At 41.4% G+C, this 22036-nt stretch overlaps 1 protein-coding gene across 1 annotated transcript in view; it reads left to right on the top strand.

The window, feature by feature from the left end:
• Nucleotides 1-5427: 5427 nt before the first annotated feature.
• LOC311100967 (rho GTPase-activating protein 28-like) overlaps nt 5428-22036 on the top strand; it is a gene marked incomplete at its 3' end in the record, with an annotated part of 52898 nt that continues 36289 nt past the window's right edge. Inside the window, exon 1 of the mRNA XM_084141972.1 lies at nt 5428-5555. Coding sequence (XP_083998098.1) covers nt 5434-5555 — 122 coding nt within the window. The 5' untranslated portion in view covers nt 5428-5433. The remainder of the gene's footprint in view (nt 5556-22036) is intronic.

Here is a 22036-nt window from a genome sequence, read left to right as displayed (position 1 = left end):
AGGGCACTTAGGTGAATGAGGAACTGTGCCTACGAGCTGGGCCTCGCTGCGATATTCCTCCCAGTTCCCAGAATTCCCCTGGGAAGAGTGCCTTAGCTATTTAGGCTACAGGATTTGTGTTTGTTAGTCTAACCCCTGGCTGTACTGCTTGTTAGGTGATGGAGAAGATCTGGCCCATTGGGAGGATATGTAGTGAACGTGGAGTATTTAAAACATGGCAAAGCTCCAGCATTACTCAGTTGGGATGAACATACATAAAATGAACTGTAGGCCTTTTGCAACTTACAGTATATCAGAGAAAGTTATCATGTCCCCCCCACATTCTGAAAATGCATTTTTGTCATTGCAATGTGATACAGAAAGTGACAACGGTATGCTTTAGGACCATGCGGACACCTCAGAGCGGTCGGGTAGGCTGTTTGGAGTGTTCAGCCGGCTGGATTTAGGACCGGGCGGACACCACAGAGCAGTCTGACAGGCTGTGTGAAGGCAAAGCTTCTGGAAGGCAGGCTGGACCAGCACGGGAGAGTGGAGCATAGTTCAGTGTGTATGTGTTCACTGAGTTGTAAAAGCAAGCATAGCAGAAACTGGCTACTATTTAGTTGACTGATGTAGCTGGCAAAGTAACTGCTGTTTAACTTAACAGAAAAAAACTAAACTAGTATTTATTCACAGTGCTGAGCTAGTATTGTAACTGACATGTAACGTTAGCTAATGTTTCATCCCCTCTCGACTGAGGTGAAAGAATAAGCTACGCTAGTGAGTAGGTACCACAGCCAGGTCAGCTCTAGCCTCTAGTTATCTGTCAGATAGCAATATGAGGTGGCTATTATTACTATCTACAGCTGTTGTTTGTATGGAAATGTTTTGCAGCCTTTGTTTTGTCCCGTTTCAGAAGTAAATTAACTTGGCAAGCTTTCGCCAGTTGATGTACCGTTAGAGAGAAAGCTGGCCAAAAGTTGGCTAACGTTAGCTATTCTTTTTGCCTCAATCACACTAGACCTGAATCAAACGATGAAACCATCTGCCAAACGACTGCATTTTTTTTCAGTGCAATGTGAGTTTTATTAGTCAGTATGGCAATGTAACATTATTGATCTGTCTGTTTGCCTAGCTAATTCCCTACTTTTCACACTGACACAATAATAAACAGCTCTAATATTACAGGCTTCACTGTCATGGTGCACAGTAGAGGTCTGGCGGGACCGATTTCTTCCTCCCGCTCCCGCCCGCCAGCAACTCTCACCGGCTACCGCAAGAACTGGTCCCAAATCCAACCGCAGTCCCGCAATGTTATTTTAGGCGTATGTGATGCAGCTCACTTGGCCGCCATGGTCCTAGCAATATTGCGCCCTATAGGCAATATCAAATGCGCAAAAATAACTTAACAAATAGGTTCCCACATGGCCATTATATTGTATTACTATGCTATATCAGCCAATATGCTAGATGTAGTTTGAAGACAGCAGAGTTGGAGAGACTTGCACTTTCTCTTGAGCTATTTTTATAGCCTACCTTTTAGGAGTGGGAAGATTTTCAGACGGAGAAATAAGGGTGATCAATATTTAGGCCTATTTCTAGGCTGTGTTGTAAACTATTTAGGAACTACATTTCCTTGGAAAGATAACTGCCCTGTGCTTCTCCGCCCATGCATAGGCTATAGCCTACTCTATTTAATTGAGACCACACGCGCACCTGATCTCCCAGGTAAGGCTATTGAACTGGAGGCAGCAAGAATGATGACAGTGACACTTGCTACGTTTTGCATAGTCATATAGGATATAGCCTACCTTTTAGGAGGATGATTTGCAGGCAGAGACAAATAAATGGGGGATAAATACTTATTGAAAATGAAAAGACGCAACGCTCGCTCACCATAGTAGCCTAACCTGTGTGCGTTGTGCCTTTTCCTTTTCAATGAGTATTGATTACCCATTTTTTTATTGTACTTCAACTCACGTTGGTTGAGCGCCCTCCACTTCTTTCCATTATCAATATTTAGTAAATACAGTCTAATCATGTATATATTTTTTATTTGTATTTGTATTCTGTTTTTTTTTTGTTTCTCCCAAATTTCGTGACATCCAATTGGTAGTTACAGTCTTGTCTCATCGCTGCAACTCCCGTATGGACTCGGGAGAGTCGAAGGTCGAGAGCCATGCGTCCTCCGAAACACGACCCCGCCACGCCGCACTGCTTCTTGACACACTACTCGCTTAACCCGGAAGCCAGCCGCACAAATGTGTCGGAGGAAACACCGTACAGCTAGCGACCAAAGTCAGCGTGCATGTGTCACGTTCATTGAATGACGGGTCAGACCAAGGCGCAGCGTGATATGCGTACATGTTTATTAACTTATAAACACAACGACAAAACAACAAACGAAACGTGAAGTCCAAGGTAGACCACACAACACACCTTACACGGAACAAGATCCCACAACTACACAGTGCCAATAGGCTGCCTAAGTATGATCCCCAATCAGAGACAATGAGCGACAGCTGCCTCTGATTGGGAACCACACCGGCCAACATAGATCTATACATACTAGAATACAACATAGAAAAAGCACAACAAGGAATATACACACCCTGACTCAACATATAAGCGTCCCCTGAGTCAGGGCGTGACAGCATGCGCCTGTCCATCACAAGGAGTCGCTAGAGCGCGATGGGACAAGGACATCCCAGCCGGCCAAACCGTCCCCTAACCCGGACAATGCTGGGCCAATTGTGCATCGCCTCATGGGTCTCCCGGTGCCTGTAGCACTGCGATGCAGCGCCTTAGACCACTGTGCCACTCGGGAGATCCACAGTCAAATCATGTTTAAGTTAATTTCATATTCAAGTTAACTGCCACGTGATTCTCCGCCCATGTAGGCAGCCTACTCTATTTCAATAAGACCACACTTACTAGGCGCACTTGAACTCTCACGCCCAACTAGGAGAGGTAGGCTACTGAAGTTGAAGCAGCAAATTGTGTGAATCATGAAAAAAAAAGCAGAAAGAGGAATGTTTCCAAATAATCTGTGGAACACAAAAAATATTTTGATCCCAAAGTCGTCTGTCTAACCGGCCATTCCCACCGGCAGGTCTCACAGGCATGCCGCGGGAATGCAGCCCTCTAGTGCAGTCAGTACACAACACTATGCTCATCATGTCTTAGCAGGATCAGATGGTGACAGGGGTCCCAGCAGGGTCAGACAGCCAGGGAAGACCAATCTACGGAGCTCAGGTGAATTTTGCCATATATTAACAATATCAGTGAATGATACAAAGTTCCATCTTGAATTGATGGGTAGACCTACAGTAGCTACAGGACAGCAGCTTAAGCTTAAAGCTACAGTCTGGGATCTGGGAATAATGGTCATTTCAATTATTGAACCAAAGATTCTATTCTTGAATAATATAATGTATAAATGTACACCAAGGTAATTCTTTGTCATGCCTCATTTTAGGAGAATCAGATGGTGACAGGGGTCTCCGCAGGGTCAGGCAGCCAGAGAAGACCAGTTTGTGACGGAGGTGAGGTGAATTTTTGCAGATACAATACTTTATTCTATCTGTCCAGCAAACACTGGACAAGCCAGATGCTATTTTAAAGCAGTCTGACAAACCTCCAAAGTTGATTTCCAAACTGTATCAAGGGTTGATAGAGGCTTCCCGATGACACAAAACATGTAAAACAAAAATGTGAGGAAGACCTGGTAGAAGCTATTGATGATGATGAATGGATACAGATGTTTGAATGCCCAGTCATGTTCATATAATCTCAGACATAAATTGCTGCAGTTTAAGACCATCCATAGAACGTAATATATGCCAGTGAAACTGAATTACATGCACTCAGAAATGTCCTTCCTCTGCTGGAGGTGTAAAACACAAAAGGGGACATATTTGCATATGTTAATGTCTTGTGAAAGCTGGCTGAATTCTGGCAAAGAGTTATTTTGTTCTTTTATCTCAGCATGTCTACAGATTCTCCCTTCTCCCTGTTTTTGTTTGCTTGGAAATGTTGATACTGGAAACTGTTATCTGAAGAAACTGTGTCACCAAGCATTTATAGCGGCTAAGAAATGCATTGCCATTAATTGGAAGGTTGGTTATCCTCCCACAATGTCAAGTTATGTATCACTATATTGTATTTATTACAAGATTAAGGCTATACTGGGCAACTTTCATAAGGTCTGGATGCCTTATATGGAATACAGTCCGACTAAAGGAGTCTGTATTGAAAACATGCCCACGTCAGGGAAGATACCTATTTAGGCAATCCCTAGCTGCCAGGCTGCTCAGTCCTGGCCCTGGGGGTCTGCCGTCATGTGGGTTGTCTCTCTTGCCTTGGCCTAAGACACCCAAAACCAATAATGAATGTTTCATTCAGCTATATTGTCTGCAAGTAAAAAGAGTTCTACAGTACTATTAGTCTTGTGAGATTAATTATATGGAGGATTTGCTGTTTATGTGTATGTGTTTTTTATTTTTTTATTTTTTTTAAACCTTTCCCATGGGAATAAAATTAATTAAAGGTGTGAACTGGGAAGGAAATTGTGTTGGGAGAGAGTTGAGTTATTGACTAGACTGGTGAGGTCGAACGTGCAGGAGGATCGGGCTGGCTGGTCGGTCTGGCTGAAATTTGATATGAGGATGTCTTAATAAAGACAGTCAAAAGCCTTTCTATTTTTTTCAAGAGTTGTTAATTTGTTAGGCTATTGGTTCAATACCATTGGCATAAGGAGGGTCACTACCTATCAGGTAACTTGTGTGAGAGCTTGCTGAATGAGGGGGAAACACCCCACATGGACCTCTCTTCTGTCATCACGCCATTCATTACTCAACTTGTATGGGATGGTACATACTTTTCTCATTATGTGAACTCAGGGGAGACCCTAGCAGCACAATGACAGGTGAGGTGGTCATTTTCTATAATCTCTCAACTGACTGAACGTAAACAAAGGAACTGCACATATGAAACATTTATGAAGAGGCATAAGCAGGAGACAAGGGGGCATACAAAATCTCTACTGACCTTTCAAAACCTGTCACTTAGTGAATTATATATCTATTCAGCTATATGGAAAGTCTCTAGAACAATACACAAAAGGTTGAAGCACGAGCTAAAATAAACACCTACACTAATGTTGACATTTGCCCATAGGCTTATCTAATTTACATATGTATCATTTACATATGGAATTGAAATGTTTTATGCAAATCAGCCCACCTTCCGATTGGACATGCGGCATGATAGCTCCGTACGCTCGAGCCAGTGGTGTCGGGTTTCACCGTGAGCAGGCGCGAGAGTGGCAACGGTGGATCGCTTTATTTATTTTCTGTCAAGAGTAGCGCAGCGTGTGCCAATGCGAAGTGCACTAAACCCCGCCGGTTACAGTAGCCAGGCGCCTACTTTGGTACGATATTTTGGCGGTCAGCGATGGAAATCACAGACTCGGGCAGTGTGATTTTAACAGCTTACCATTCATACGCACCGTCCAGGATACATTTGGTGGATGAAGGCTGTGCGACTCCGCTATCTCCAAGACACTCTCCTTGCAGGTAACTGTCACGCCACCGATTCTTTGTTGTTTAAAAAAACTGCAGGATAAATTAACAAGATTTATATTAACTGTTTAACAACTACCATGTTGATAGTATCCATATGCTTTGATATAGCTTTCAAACAAATAGGACTGGGCAAGGTGCTCTGAGAGCGAGAGCGTGGGAAAGAAATTGGGTCTCTGCAGTTGCTACTTGTGGTGATGATGAGTAGCCTAGCCTAGATCTATCCAAAAAGCTTTAAAGATGTTAATGCCTTTATGGAATTGTTGCATTGGTTTCTCCTGAAATGTCTTGTTGGTTTCTGTATGCAACCACCATATATGGGATTGTAACATCTTGGGCACAGTTCTGACCCCCTCAAGACCTGAAGTGCTTTTCAAGGGTATCAAACAAACGTGCCAATAGGGCTACATTCTATTGGATGCATTGACTACACATGCAGGATGATATTACTTGCTGGCACTGATTTTTGAAGTCAGTTTTACATTGTAGGTTCTGATGGGTATAGGTTACCTGACCTCAAATCAACAATCTTTACAGTAGACTACCTCAAACTGTTCTGTCCTTCCCTTCCCTTGATTTGGTGCCTCGAGGGTATTAAGAGACCTAACTATTCACTAATTCTTGAACCTCCATCTGCATAGTCTGCAATTCAATAACTTAAAAAAAGGAAGGCTGTACAACATACCATAAAAGCCTAACCCTGTATAATTATGTATCCTGAATATAAGGAGACTGACAAAACTGTTGAGATGGGAAAGTATATCTCACTGTCTGGGTTGTCCAACAAGACACTCACTTTGCAGACAGTCACTTGGCAGCCGCCCCACAGAGCACAAGGTGGCATTTAAAACCGCTTATGTCTGGGTACAAGGTGGCATTTTAAACCGCTTATGTCTGGGTACGATCATTGAACATAACAACCGTAATTATGTTTATTAAATCATTACAACTAGCCATTTTCATAGACACACATAAACAAAAGGAATAGCAAATTGTTCAGGTTTCAGTGGTGGATTTAACGAGCCAATCTTTTACTATTGCTGGGGAGTAGCTTATTAATTAGGGCACACCGTAGCAAAATATTTTGCAACAGAAAACTAAAATCAGCGTTTCTTATGAACGAGTTCAGGAGTCCCTCCCTGTTTCAATCCACTTTCTTCTGTTTGTTGCCTAATGAATATGACCCTGGACTGTTTGGACTGCAAACTGACTTAACCTAGCTGTGTGTATGTTAAGGTTGGCTGTATTTTACATCATTGGCAGAGCTACATTCATCTGGCATTGAACTGGAATGTTTATTGATGGAGTGCTCTGTGTTTGTTATGCTGTTTGGAGTTGAAAAGTAACCACTGTGCTGTAAATGTAGTCTTCAGACAACTTTCATGGCCTCTCTGGCTCTCTCCCCATTCTAACTATGAATTCATTACATCTAGGGAAATGTGTGTGTATATTTAATGCATTAGTCCTGTATAAATATTAGACCAAAAGAAGGAAGATTAAATATTACTTGTACTTAAATCTATTTTATTACATCTAAATCAGACCATGAGACAGGAAAATGAACTCACACAGGTCAATGACTAGATGTTCTGTTTTTGAAACGCTTTCTTTAGAATTCACTCTATTTCCAAGGATCTGTGAGATAGCTGTTGGCTTGTACTGTGGTGGGTACAATACATGATGTCTGTGCTGACAGTATGTTCCATTTGCTGCCCCACCTGAACAATTCAAGAACATCTGTTCTCCCAGCATGGCCAGTTTGACCAGATGCTTGCTTTATTTGGCTTCCTCATATGTGTGCCTGCGTGTCATCGGGGGGTGATGACAGTGATGTCAGCCCCGAGCTACCCAGGGTCAGGCACCGATAGGGGAGCCAGCCTCGTCTTGTGTGGCATGCCAAAAAGTTGGCGCACCCACAGCCATTAAGTCTGAAAATATTTACATTATCCGAAAATGGAGACACATTTGGTGTTTACCCTTGTAGATATTTTGAGGTCCTTAGATATGTCTTATCGGTCTTGCTCTTGAATACATTTATGCTTTTTTTTTAGTGTGAAAGTTGATCTGTGTTTCTGTGGGTATTATGGTGAAAATTGACAATATTTTTGGGTGATCATATCATCATATGATGGCAGTTGTGTGTCGATAAGACAAAAAATGCTACCTGTTTTCACATGGAACGATGCTTTGGCTACCAGTACAAGGTTAGATAAACATTAAGGGCATTGTGGTTCTCTTTCTCTGCTCTTTATAGAAGGGTATCAGAACAGACAGCAGGCACTCTCTTATGGTCATAGCCCTTATGATGCACATTAGAGTATTTCACTGATCAGACTTATGTGACATGCTTAAAACTACTAATTTTGTATGTATCTACTGTATGTACTGAAGCAACTATCAGAGGAATTAGAGTGATTCCATATGAAACCAGGACAAAAAAATAAGGATCTCTGCTACTTTTGAGAGTTTTGATCAAATTTGTAAGCATTACCAACAAAGTGAATGGGAAAATGGATTCAAAATGTTTGCCCTCTGCTGGTGATTTGCAAAATGTGCAATGATACAAGTAAAAAGTGGGCTGTGATTGGTTACATAGTTTCTCTGTATAAAATGGGCCATAATTTAAAAATGAGCAAATATCCCATTCTGGAACATTTATATGCCTGTAGAGTATATTATGTTCAATATACAGTACCAGTCAAAGGTTTGGACACATCTACGCATTCCAGGGTTTTTCTTTATTTTTACTATTTTCTACATTGTAGAATAATAGTGAAGACACCAAAACTATGAAATAACACACATATGGAATCATGTAGTAACCAAAAAATTGTTAAACAAATCAAAATATATTTGAGATTCTTCAAAGTAGCCACCCTTTGCCTTGATGACAGCTTTGCACACTTGGCATTCTCTCAACCAGCTTCATGAGGTAGTCACCTGGAATGTATTTCAATTAACAGGTGTGCCTTGTTAATTTGTGGAATGTCTTTCCTTCTTAATGCATTTGAGCCAATCAGTTGTGTTGTGACAAGGTAGGGGTGGGTGGTATACAGAAGATAGCCCTATTTGGTAAAAGACCAAGTACATATTATGGCAAGAACAACTCAAATAAGCAAAGAGAAACGACAGTCCCTCATTACTTTAAGACATGAAAGTCAGTCAATCGGGAAAATTTAAAGAACTTTGAAAGTTTCTTCAAGTGCCATCAAGCGCTATGATGAACCTGGCTCTCATGAGGACCGGCACAGGAGGATAAGTTCATTAAGAGTTACCAGCCTCAGAAATTGCAGCCCAAATAAATGCTTCACACAGTTCAAGTAACAGACACATCTCAACATCAACTGTTCAAACTTTTGACTGGTACTGTGTATATATCACACACACAAGTATGTGGACACCCCTTCAAATTAGTGGATTTGGCTATTTACAGTGCCTTGGGAAAGTATTCAGAGCCCTTGACTTTTTCCACATTTTGTTAGGTTACAGCCTTATTCTAAAATTGAATAAATTGTTTTTTCCCCCTCATCAATCTACACACAATACCCCATAATGCCAAAGTAAAAACAGGTTTTTAGAATTTTTTGCTAATTTATTCAAAATAGAAAACTGAATCCCATTTACATAAGTATTCAGACCCTTTACTCAGTACTTAGTTGAAGCACCTTTGGCAGTGATTACAGCCACGAGTCTTCTTGGGTATGACGCTACAATCTTTGCAAACCTGTATTTGAGGAGTTTCTCCCATTCTTCTCTGCAGATCCTCTCAAGCTCTGTCAGGTTGGATGGGGAGCGTTGCTGCACAGCTGTCTGTCCAGAGATGTTCGTCCGGGTTCAAGTATGGGCTCTGGCTGGGCCACTCAAGGACATACAGAGACTTGTCCCGGAGCCACTCCTGCATTGTCTTGGCTGTGTGCTTAGGGTTGTTGTCCTGTTGGAAGGTGAACCTTTGCCCCAGTCTGAGGTCCTGATCGCTCTGGAGCAGGTTTTCGTCAAGGATCTCTCTGTACTTTGCTCAATTAATCTTTGCCTTGATCCTGACTAGTCTCCCAGTCCCTGCCGCTGAAAAACATTGCCACAGCATGATGCTGCCACCACCATGCTTCACCGTAGGGATGGTGCCAGGTTTCCTCCAGATGTGAAGCTTGGCATTCAGGCCAAAGAGATCAATCTTGGTTTCATCAGACCAGAGAATCTTGTTTCTCATGGTCTGAGAGTCTTTAGGTGCCTTTTGGCAAACTCCAAGCAGGCTGTCATGTGCCTTTTACTGAGGAGTGATTTCCGTCTGGTCACTCTACCATGAAGGCCTGATTGGTGGAGTGCTGCAGAGATGGTTGTCCTTTTGGAAGGTTCTCCCATCTCCACAGAGGAACTCTAGAGCTCTGTCAGAGTGACCATCAGGTTCTTGGTCACCTCCCTGACCAAGGCCCTTCTCCCCCGATTGCTCAGTTTGCCCAGGCGGCCAGCTCTAGGAAGAGTCTTGGTGGTTCCAAATTTCTTCCATTTAAGAATGATGGCCACTGTGTTCTTGGGGACATTCAATGCTGCAGACATTTTTTTGTACCCTTCCCCAGATCTGTTTCTCAACACAATCATGTCTCAGAGCTCTACGGACAATTCCTTCAACCTCATAGCTTGGCTTTTGCTCTGACATGCACTGTCAACTGTGGGACCTTATATAGATAGTTGTGTGCCTTTCCAAATCATGTCCAATCAATTGAATTTACCACAGGTGGACTCCAATCAAGTTGTAGAAACATCTCAAGAATGATCAATGGAAACAGGATGCACCTGAGCTCAATTTCGAGTCTCATAGCAAAGGGTCTGAATACGTATGTAAATAAGGTATTTCTGTCATTCTGGGGTATTGTGTGTAGATTGCTGAGGATTTATTTATTTTTAATCCGTTTTAGAATAAGGCTGTAACGTAACAAAATGTGGAAAAAGTCAAGGGGTCTGAATACTTTCAGAATGCACTGTATATGGCTTTCCATGGCCGAGCAGCCGCACACATGCCTAAGATCACCATGTGCAATGTCAAGCGTGGGCTGGAATGGTGTAAAGCTCCCAATGCATAGTGCCAACTGTAAAGTGTGGTGGAGGAGGATTAATAGTCTGGGGCTGTTTTTCATGGTTCGGGCTAGGCCCCTTAGTTCCAGTGAAGGGAAACCTTAACACTACCGCATACAATGACATTCTAGATGATTCTGTGCTTCCAACTTTGTGGCAACAGTTTGGGGAAGGCCCTTTCCTGTTTCAGCATGACAATGCCCCCATGCACAAAGCGAGGTCCATACAGAAATGGTTTGTCGAGATCGGTGTGGAAGAACTTGACTGGCCTGCACAGAGCCCTGACCTCAACTCCATCGAGGTCAGGGATGAATTGGAACGCCGACTGCGAGCCAGGCCTAATCGCCCAACATCAGTGCCAGACCTCACTTATGCTCTTGTGTCTGAATGGAAGCAAGTCCCCGCAGCAATGTTCCAACATCTAGTGTTAAGCCTTCCCAGAAGAGTGGAGGCTGTTATAGCAGCAAAGGGGGGACCATCTCCATATTAATTCTCATGATTCTGGTATGAGATGTTCGACGAGCAGGTGTCCACATACTTTTGAGAGAGAGAGAAAGGTCGAGCACCTACAGATGAAACATTATGGAGTCTTAAAGGAGGCCTGGTTATGGCCAAAATGTCATAAATATACCAACTTTGATTCAGTATTTCTCAATTATGCTTTTAGATACAAATGTCAACAATCCTTCCTTCAAAGGACCATTCTATGGATTACATTTATTGAATTATTGTAAAAACATTTATGTCTGGTTTTGTATGCAATCACTCTTATGCCATTATAGTCATGCCATTAAAAAGATTACTAGTCATCTGAAGATTTGAGCAATAACTTTAAGCAAGGAGAGAAAGTCTGTCTAAGAACAGAAGTCTGTCTGGAATCAAGTTTTCCATATTAACTGATGACAATACCAGACTTTCTGGTCAAGATGTCATTGACATTTGAAGGACACTCACTGTTTTAGCTGTTTCAGCTGTTATAATTGTATTTCATCCAGGCCACTGAAGCCAGTGCTTTTGGGAGTAGGTTAGCCTATTTTTAGGAGAGCTCAGCTTTCACTCTTAACTGGCTTATTAGCCCACTTCATGAGCCATGTTATTTATAATCTCAAATTCATCTCCCAATCTAACACCGTCTGAAGTCCCCTGTAGCTCAGTTGGTAGAGCATGGCGCTTGCAACTCCAGGGTTGTGGGTTCATTTCCCACGGGGGGCCAGTATGAAAATGTATGCACTCACTAACTGTAAGTCGCTCTGGATAAGAGCGTCTGCTAAATGACTAAAATGTAAAGCGATGAAGTGGCACAGAAGGAAACGATTGTTGGCCATTTAAATCAAAGGCTATTGATCGTAAAGGGCACAGCTGGTCACACCACTACGACTGATGTGATAAAATGGAAAAGTGTCACAAAATAATTGAACTCGTTGGATCAGATAAAACAAAGGGGATACAAAAGCCTTCACCACTCGGAGTGTGCTGCTATACACTGGGATCGTGTGTGTCTCACTCCCAGGTGACATCATTCCCACAGGCAAAAGTCTAGAGCTGTGTGTGTGTTCCTTTTTTATGTGTGTGCTGACGTTCGTTTTAGCACTGGCACGTGGGTTGGGGCATTTGGGTCACTGGCAGGATTAGTTTCACAGCTTACTCCCATTGAGTTGTGTGTGACAAACAATGGTAACCTCTGGTACTCGGGTGTCTCCCTATGAATGTGCATATTGTAGCCCGTGAAAGACCAGCGCTCTGCTCTCTTTCAACCGCCTCTGTGATAATTAGTGGTATTGATGGCTGCAGGGTGTGCTGTTGGGACTTCAGAGCTGTTTTCACACTAACACACTACTGACATCTGTGGACATCCATATTGAGTGGCTATCTTTGGTGTTTGGATATTTTTTTTGGGGGGGTGACTGTTTTGGCCTTTGAATGAACGTATTCTGGTTTTGGATGACTGTATTTGGATGACTATTTTAAGTTTTGGATAATTTTTCTATTTTGGGGTTATGCACATTCAATTACTGACTTTGTCAATAAACACAATTTAATTGAAAAGCCATCCTGGCGCCAATCTATTTATGTCCTATACTTCAACAAATGTGTCAGTTGTCGATGGTAGCTTTTCTGTATATCACTTTCCATTTCAAGGTAGGGCAATTCCACGATAAGAGTGATGCTGAGACTCACTTTTTTTCACTTTAAAATGTATGCCAAACAAAACCATTGATTGTTAAGTTTAACAAACCATACACCTATATGCAGAAGTCTACTTTTAACAATTGCCACAGAAGATTTGACTCAAACACACTTACTTGAGGAACAGTGCAGATGCAAAGTTTGGTAACAGAATGACAGTAAAATCTCCCTCAGTTTGTGACCATGTTTTCCAAAAACTCTGTGAAATATCTATTCTGAATTAAGATCTAAAGAAAGAATGGGGTATGACACCTTGAGTTTGAGAAATCTCTTTCTGTTATTGAGCTACAGTAAGTGAAGTGGATCAACACCCGGTAACAGAATGACATCATAGGTCCTTGATCTGTACTATACGGAAATGATACATTATGAATGTCGTTCTCTTCATGGGGATGTATCCTGAATAGGTACACAAAGGTAGAAATGTAATATCCTCCTTTTCATGTTTTGGTGTTATTCTACACATTATTCTAATGAGCTCCGCCCCCCCCCCCCCCCCCCTTGATTCTTACATTCTCTTAACATTGGAGTATAATTTGACTTCCAGTATTTAAGTAATAGCTTCTTCAATATACAGTGGGGAAAAAAAGTATTTAGTCAGCCAATTGTGCAAGTTCTCCCACTTAAAAAGATGAGAGAGGCCTGTAATTTTCATCATAGGTACACGTCAACTATGACAGGCAAAATGAGAATTTTTTTCTGCAGAAAATCACATTGTAGGATTTTTAATGAATTTATTTGCAAATGATGGTGGAAAATAAGTATTTGGTCAATAACAAAAGTTTCTCAATACTTTGTTATATACCCTTTGTTGGCAATGACACAGGTCAAACGCTTTCTGTAAGTCTTCACAAGGTTTTCACACACTGTTGCTGGTATTTTGGCCCATTCCTCCATGCAGATCTCCTCTAGAGCAGTGATGTTTTGGGGCTGTCGCTGGGCAACACAGACTTTCAACTCCCTCCAAAGATTTTCTATGGGGTTGAGATCTGGAGACTGGCTAGGCCACTCCAGGACCTTGAAATGCTTCTTACGAAGCCACTCCTTCGTTGCCCGGGCGGTGTGTTTGGGATCATTGTCATGCTGAAAGACCCAGCCACGTTTCATCGTCAATGCCCTTGCTGATGGAAGGAGGTTTTTCACTCAAAATCTCACGATACATGGCCCCATTCATTCTTTCCTTTACACGGATCAGTCGTCCTGGTCCCTTTGCAGAAAAACAGCCCCAAAGCATGATGTTTCCACCCCCATGCTTCACAGTAGGTATGGTGTTCTTTGGATGCAACTCAGCATTCTTTGTCCTCCAAACACAACGAGTTGAGTTTTTTACCAAAAAGTTCTATTTTGGTTGCATCTGACCATATGACATTCTCCCAATCCTCTTCTGGATCATCCAAATGCACTCTAGCAAACTTCAGACGGGCCTGGACATGTACTGGCTTAAGCAGGGGGACACGTCTGGCACTGCAGGATTTGAGTCCCTGGCGGCGTAGTGTGTTACTGATGGTAGGCTTTGTTACTTTGGTCCCAGCTCTCTGCAGGTCATTCACTAGTTCCCCCGTGTGGTTCTGGGATTTTTGCTCACCGTTCTTGTGATCATTTTGACGCCACGGGGTGAGATCTTGCGTGGAGCCCCAGATCGAGGGAGATTATCAGTGGTCTTGTATGTCTTCCATTTCCTAATAATTGCTCCCACAGTTGATTTCTTCAAACCAAGCTGCTTACCTATTGCAGATTCAGTCTTCCCAGCCTGGTGCAGGTCTACAATTTTGTTTCTGGTGTCCTTTGACAGCTCTTTGGTCTTGGCCATAGTGGAGTTTGGAGTGTGACTGTTTGTGGTTGTGGACAGGTGTCTTTTACACTGATAACAAGTTCAAGCAGGTGCCATTAATACAGGTATTGAGTGGAGGACAGAGGAGCCTCTTAAATAAGAAGTTACAGGTCTGTGAGAGCCAGAAATCTTGCTTGTTTGTAGGTGACCAAATACTTATTTTCCACCATAATTTGCAAATAAATTCATTAAAAATCCTACAATGTGATTTTCTGGAAAAAAAAATCTCAATTTGTCTGTCATAGTTGACGTGTACCTATGATGAAAATTACAGGCCTCTCTCATCTTTTTAAGTGGGAGAACTTGCACAATTGGTGGCTGACTAAATACTTTTTTTCCTCACTGTAATTGATTTAAGGAAAACTGTGATAAATAAAAAAGTATATCAGTTTCATTTAAGGACCAACGGATTGACAGCCGTCCCATATAGATTGCAAAATAGTTGGGAAGAGATTTTTGACGTACCGATCCCATGGCATAGTGTTTATGAACTGATACGCAAAACGACACCGGATTCAAAACTTAGAATCTTTCAATTTAAATTATTAAATAAAATTCTTGCTACCAATAGAATGATATTTATATGGGGGATACAATATTCCCAGCTCTGCAGATTTTGCTGCGAAGAGACAGAATCATTAGATCATTTGTTTTGGTACTGTCCATTTGTAGCTTGTTTTTGGACACAGGTCCAGGAATGGCTAAAGGATTGCAATATTTACCTGGAGCTAACCCTGCAGATAGCACTACTGGGTGATCTGAAAAGTAATAGTCAATCGATCAATAACATAATACTATTAGCAAAACATTTTTATTTTCAATTCACAATCTGTAGAAACAATGAGAATACATTTACATTACATTTTAGTCATTTAGCAGACGCTCTTATCCAGAGCGACTTACATGAGCAATTAGAGTTAAGTGCCTTGCTTAAGGGCACATCGACAGATTTTTCACCTAGTCGGCTCGGGGATTAGAACCAGCGACCTTTCGGTTACTGGCACAACGCTCTTACCCACTAAGCTACCTGCCGCCCGGGGGAGGGGTAAAAAGGTTCAGAACTTTTGTAAGACATCACAGTTGAAATATATATGGCAAATAGAAATCCTATATGGATGGTGTTAAAAGATAGATGGGAGGTGTTGAATGGAATTGAAGGATGGGACTAATAACAACTAACAAGGTAACTAATAATGTAGGCACGCTGTGTCCATAATAAGTGTATGGGTTGTAGGTTGGGAGCTTTTGTGAAGGAGCACAGTTAGAAAGATATGGCATATAGAAGCAAACCGGATGGACATCATGAAAATGATCGGAGAGGTTTAGAGTAGAAGAAGTTCAGGAGAAAGAACAAACTAAATGTAATTATTGTAAAATTGACTGTGTCCATAAAATGTAGATAGTGGGTATGGGCTGGAAGTAGAGGCCTAGGTGTTGTTGTTCACTAGTTTACTCCAAGTGGGGAAAGGGTGGTGGGGTTGGAAAGTAATAAAGGGGAGTATGTATGCATGTATGTATGCATGTATGCATGTATGCATGTATGTATGCATGCATGCATGCATGCATGCATGCATGCATGCATGCATACATACATACATACAGTGGGGAGAACAAGTATTTGATACACTGCTGATTTTGCAGGTTTTCCTACTTACAAAGCATGTAGAGGTCTGTAATTTTTATCATAGGTACACTTCAACTGTGAGAGACGGAATCTAAAACAAAAATCCAGAAAATCACATTGTATGATTTTTAAGTAATTCATTTGCATTTTATTGCATGACATAAGTATTTGATACATCAGAAAAGCAGAACTTAATATTTGGTACAGAAACCTTTGTTTGCAATTACAGAGATCATACGTTTCCTGTAGGTCTTGACCAGGTTTGCACACACTGCAGCAGGGATTTTGGCCCACTCCTCCATACAGACCTTCTCCAGATCCTTCAGGTTTCGGGGCTGTCGCTGGGCAATACGGACTTTCAGCTCCCTCCAAAGATTTTCTATTGGGTTCAGGTCTGGAGACTGGCTAGGCCACTCCAGGACCTTGAGATGCTTCTTACGGAGCCACTCCTTAGTTGCCCTGGCTGTGTGTTTCGGGTCGTGTCATGCTGGAAGACCCAGCCACGACCCATCTTCAATGCTCTTACTGAGGGAAGGAGGTTGTTGGCCAAGATCTCGCGATACATGGCCCCATCCATCCTCCCCTCAATACGTTGCAGTCGTCCTGTCCCCTTTGCAGAAAAGCATCCCCAAAGAATGATGTTTCCACCTCCATGCTTCACGGTTGGGATGGTGTTCTTGGGGTTGTACTCATCCTTCTTCTTCCTCCAAACACGGCGAGTGGAGTTTAGACTAAAAAGCTATATTTTTGTCTCATCAGACCACATGACCTTCTCCCATTCCTCCTCTGGATCATCCAGATGGTCATTGGCAAACTTCAAACGGGCCTGGACATGCGCTGGCTTGAGCAGGGGGACCTTGCGTGCGCTGCAGGATGTTAATCCATGACGGCATAGTGTGTTACTAATGGTTTTCTTTGAGACTGTGGTCCCAGCTCTCTTCAGGTCATTGTCCAGGTCCTGCCGTGTAGTTCTGGGCTGATTCCTCACCTTCCTCATGATCATTGATGCCCCACGAGGTGAGATCTTGCATGGAGCCCCAGACCGAGGGTGATTGACCATCATCTTGAACTTCTTCCATTTTCTAATAATTGCGCCAACAGTTGTTGCCTTCTCACCAAGCTGCTTGCCTATTGTCCTGTAGCCCATCCCAGCCTTGTGCAGGTCTACAATTTTATCCCTGATGTCCTTACACAGCTCTCTGGTCTTGGCCATTGTGGAGAGGTTGGAGTCTGTTTGTTTGAATGTGTGGACAGGTGTCTTTTATACAGGTAATGAGTTCAAACAGGTGCAGTTAATACAGGTAATGAGTGGAGAACAGGAGGGCTTCTTAAAGAAAAACTAACAGGTCTGTGAGAGCTGGAATTCTTACTGGTTGGTAGGTGATCAAATACTTATGTCATGCAATAAAATGCAAATTAATTACTTAAAAATCATACAATGTGATTTTCTGGATTTTTGTTTTAGATTCCGTCTCTCGCAGATGAAGTGTACCTATGATAAAAATTACAGACCTCTACATGCTTTGTAAGTAGGAAAACCTGCAAAATCAGCAGTGTATCAAATACTTGTTCTCCCCACTGTATATGTATGTATGTATGTATGTATGTATATGTGTGTGTGTATATATATATATATATATATATATATATATATATATATATATATATATATATATATATATATATATATATATATATATATATATATATATATATATATATATATATATATATATAAACATGGGGGATTGGAAGTGATGCAGACAATTACATTGATGGAAGTTACAATCTATCTGCAATATTAAGCTGATCTACCCCCCAAAAAATAAATAAAATAAAACAAGTTTAGAAGATATGTAACTTTCAAAATCCAGAATTCATCCCCGGATATAATGGCAAACTGTGACGAGTACTGATATACGAAGAGGCAGGACGCAGACGCAGGAATCAACAAGGTCAAGGTTTACTTAATAATGAGAAAGAGAATAACAAAGAGCGTAAACGACACGACACTTAACAGTCACACACAACACCATACTGAACAGTCCAGGGCTAAATAGGGGTGGTGATGAGATGATGAGGTGCAGGTGCGCTGGAGGTGATTAGGGTGCGTTGGGTGTCCATTCCGGTGTTGCCGAGGGGGTGCGCTCAGACCAGTGGCTCAGTAGACCGGCAAAGCAGAGCGCCGGAGGGGAGCAACGGGAGGAGACGTGACACAAACAAGAAATAATAATGACCTGCCCTCCTCTCCTAATTTGGCCAGAACTCTTATTCATTTTACAGCAGGTTTGTAAGTCATAAAAATAAATACAATTACATTGTAGTATAGATAAATCCTTCCTTTCCTCTTTCCCAAGCCAAGGGGATGCGTTTTAATAACTTAAACAAAAGTATCTGTAAAAACGACAAACTAATTGGTAGGTCTACATTTACTTGTTACTTATGTGAACTTTCATAATCCGACCCTCATTAGGGAGAGAAATTAGAAAATAAGACTAGGCAATATTTCTTACACTTACAGAAGGCAAAACATTTCTGCTAAACTAAATATAAATGTTGATATTAGTTGTCAGGGGCCTTTACTTCAACATTACTGTGTCTTGATATATTCTTAATACCTTAAGACTTTTTCTGGTAGATCTTTTTTAAGACCCATTTTCCATCTGTGACCAGAAATCAAAGCCTTTCCTTAATTTCCCAAAAATATAGACTCTTAGCTTTCATTTGACACCAAATTTGATATGCTCCTATATACCTCACATGTTGGTGCTCATGGGTCGTTTTACATGGAAAGGACCTGTCGTGTTTTACGGCATGTTTTTCATTCAGGCAATTTGACGAGGAACTACAGTGACAAGCCTGAGGAAGTTGTTCTTCTGCCTGACTAAATGGATCAGAAAAACCCAATGAGAGTTTATATCATTTGCTATTACTATCTGCTCATTTCATAATTTCTGACATGCACCTGTGATTGAAATGAATTGGAAGTGCATGCTTTGTAGAAATGAAAAAAATAACATGGTAAAGGGAGATGCACTTTGACAGGTTAAAGTCTGTGAATAGCAAAGTCAAGTGTGGCACATTGTTTCTGACATCATTCAGCTCAGTGCTTTATTACCTAGTGAGTGAACACATCCCCTCAAGGTACTCATATCCTGCAGGATGTAGCCTTCAATAACGGGTTTCAAAAAAACAACAATGGAAAAAAGGGTCTACAGTTCAACGTGCACAAAGGGATTATCGGAAACAAGAATGTGGGTATTTTTAAGTGTGTGTGTGTGTGGTCACTGAAACTGCAGAATTTGAACTTTACCCCTTATGATGACCGAAACAAAGTACACTACTCAAGTACTTCTCAAACTGCCTCACTCAGTGTTGACATAGTGTAATTGAAACCACCTACCTGTGGTGAAGACGTCGGACCGAAATAGCAGCCATAAAACACATGAAATAGGATGACGATTACCTCACAACGCATTAAATAACTAAGACTGAGATGTCTGACAGGAGAGGAGGAGTGACTTCCTGCGTTGGCGTTTTGACAATGCTGCCTGTCCACATTCCACTACTCTATTCTCAGATAGGACTGAGCAATATACAGAATATACCTGTACGTGCTGGCCGAGTTTTAGGCTGTCATCAGCTTCCGGAGCTAGTGGACTGAGCTATCCAGACAATAACAGCTGATCTAGTATATTGTTGCTGTCCATACCTGAGGGACTTTATACTATTTCTATACCTGAGCAGACTTGGTCTGGACTGTAGAAAGATTCTGATCCTCTATTGCTTTATTTCTATACCTGAGGGACTTTGAACATGTAAACACACACTCATGTTCCTCTGTAACGTACACGGCTACTGTAGTATTATATCAACAGTGTCTATGATAAGGGGAAGAAGTTGGACCCTTGACAGCGACTCTGTTGTAAACAGCTGAGGGTGAGTGGTTGATTTATCAGGTGGAGAATTGTTTATTTGCTATGGTGGATTTATTGCTTTACAATTATTTATTGTTTTACAATTTATATGCAGCACTTAAATGACAGACTATGCAATCCTTCCTCCCATGTCTGTATTCAGAAACGTGTCGTTCTTAGAAAAGGATGAGTTAAAAGACTTATGTTACAGGATAACATTTGTTTAAAAAGGAGAATAAGTGATTTTGTGAGATTAAAGGATACTTTGTACCTAGATTAATTTCTTAATGGAGAGTTGTTGGTTGTTACTGTAGCTCTGACCTTTGGCTGTAAACAGCCCCTGAAGTCATAACATTGCACTTGACAACAGTCTCAATGTAGAGACGATCTTTCAATCACAAGAGTACTTTGGATCGTATCGCTTGATTTGATTATTTCTCTAAAGTAGGAAAGGATACCGCTGATATGTGTGTTTGTAGAGTGGTGTGTATGTGCCAGTTTCACCCTCATTGCACTGCCTCTCCCACAAGAACTGCTTTGCATAGCACGGCAGGAGGCAGTAGGGAGATGTGTGAATTTGAAAGGGAAATAATCACTCACTAACTGTAAGTCGCTCTGGATAAGAGTGTCTGCTAAATGACTAAAATGTAAATGATGATAGCTGACTCACACGCACACACACACTGTAATCCATTACTGCACGTTGCCTAGATTTAGTTAGCATTAAGTTGTGCAGTGCACTCTGTAAGAGATTGGTCTGGACATCAAATCAAATCAACATTTATTTGTCACATACACGTGTTTAGCAGATGTTATTGCGGGTGTAGCGAAATGCTTGTGCCTGACCAAAACAGTAGACAGCTCTCATGGTTACAAGGCTGTGAAAGTGTATTTATGTAAAAGAGACTACAAAAGTGCCTCTCAAGCCTAATTTTATGTTCTGAATCTGTTTTGGGCTACAGATGGTCACCTGTGCCCCAGCAAACAGCAGAACCTTCTTAAAACTAGGAATGTTGTAACGATGGTGAGTAAAACATGTGCTTAATAAGTTGCATGGACTCACTCTGTGTGCAATAGAAGTGTTTCACATGATTTTTTTTATGACTACCTCATCTCTGGACCCCACACATACAATTATCTGCAAGGTCCCTCAATCGAGTAAGGTCCCTCAACCACAAAGACCATTGAGGTTTTCCAATGCCTCGCAAAGAAGGGCACCTATTGGTAGATAAGTAAAAAATAAAATAAAAATAAAAGACATTGAGTATCCCTTTGAGCAAGGTGAAGTTATTAATTACACTTTGGATGGTGTACCAAAACACCCAGTCACTACAAAGATACAGGCGTCCTTCCCTAACTCAGTTGCCGGATAGGAAGGAAACTGCTCAAGGATTTCACCATAAGGCCAATGGTGACATTAAAACAGTTACAGATTTTAATGACTGTGATAAGAGAAAACTGAGGATGGATCAACAACATTGTAGTTATACCACAATACTAACCTAAATGACAGAGTGAAAAGAAGGAAGCCTGTTAAGAATAAAAATATTCCAAAACATGCATCCTGTTTGCAAAAATGCCCTAAAGTAAGTCTGCTAAAAATGTGGCAAAGAAATTAACATTATATCCTGAATACAAAGCGTTATGTTTGGGGCAAATCCATCACTGAGTACCACTTTTCATATTTTCAAGTATGGTGGTGGCTGCATCATGTTATGGGTATGCTTGTCATTGGCGAGGACTGGGGAGTTTTTTTATTATAAAAATAAACGGAGTAGAGCTACAGTGCATTCGGTAAGTATTTAGACCCCTTCCCTTTTTCCACATTTTTTGCGTTATAGCTTTA

Source organism: Coregonus lavaretus, assembly GCF_964263955.1.
Source record: "Coregonus lavaretus genome assembly, chromosome: 2".
NCBI classification, from domain to species: domain Eukaryota; kingdom Metazoa; phylum Chordata; class Actinopteri; order Salmoniformes; family Salmonidae; genus Coregonus; species Coregonus lavaretus.
This window is presented reverse-complemented; position numbering and strand designations above follow the sequence as displayed.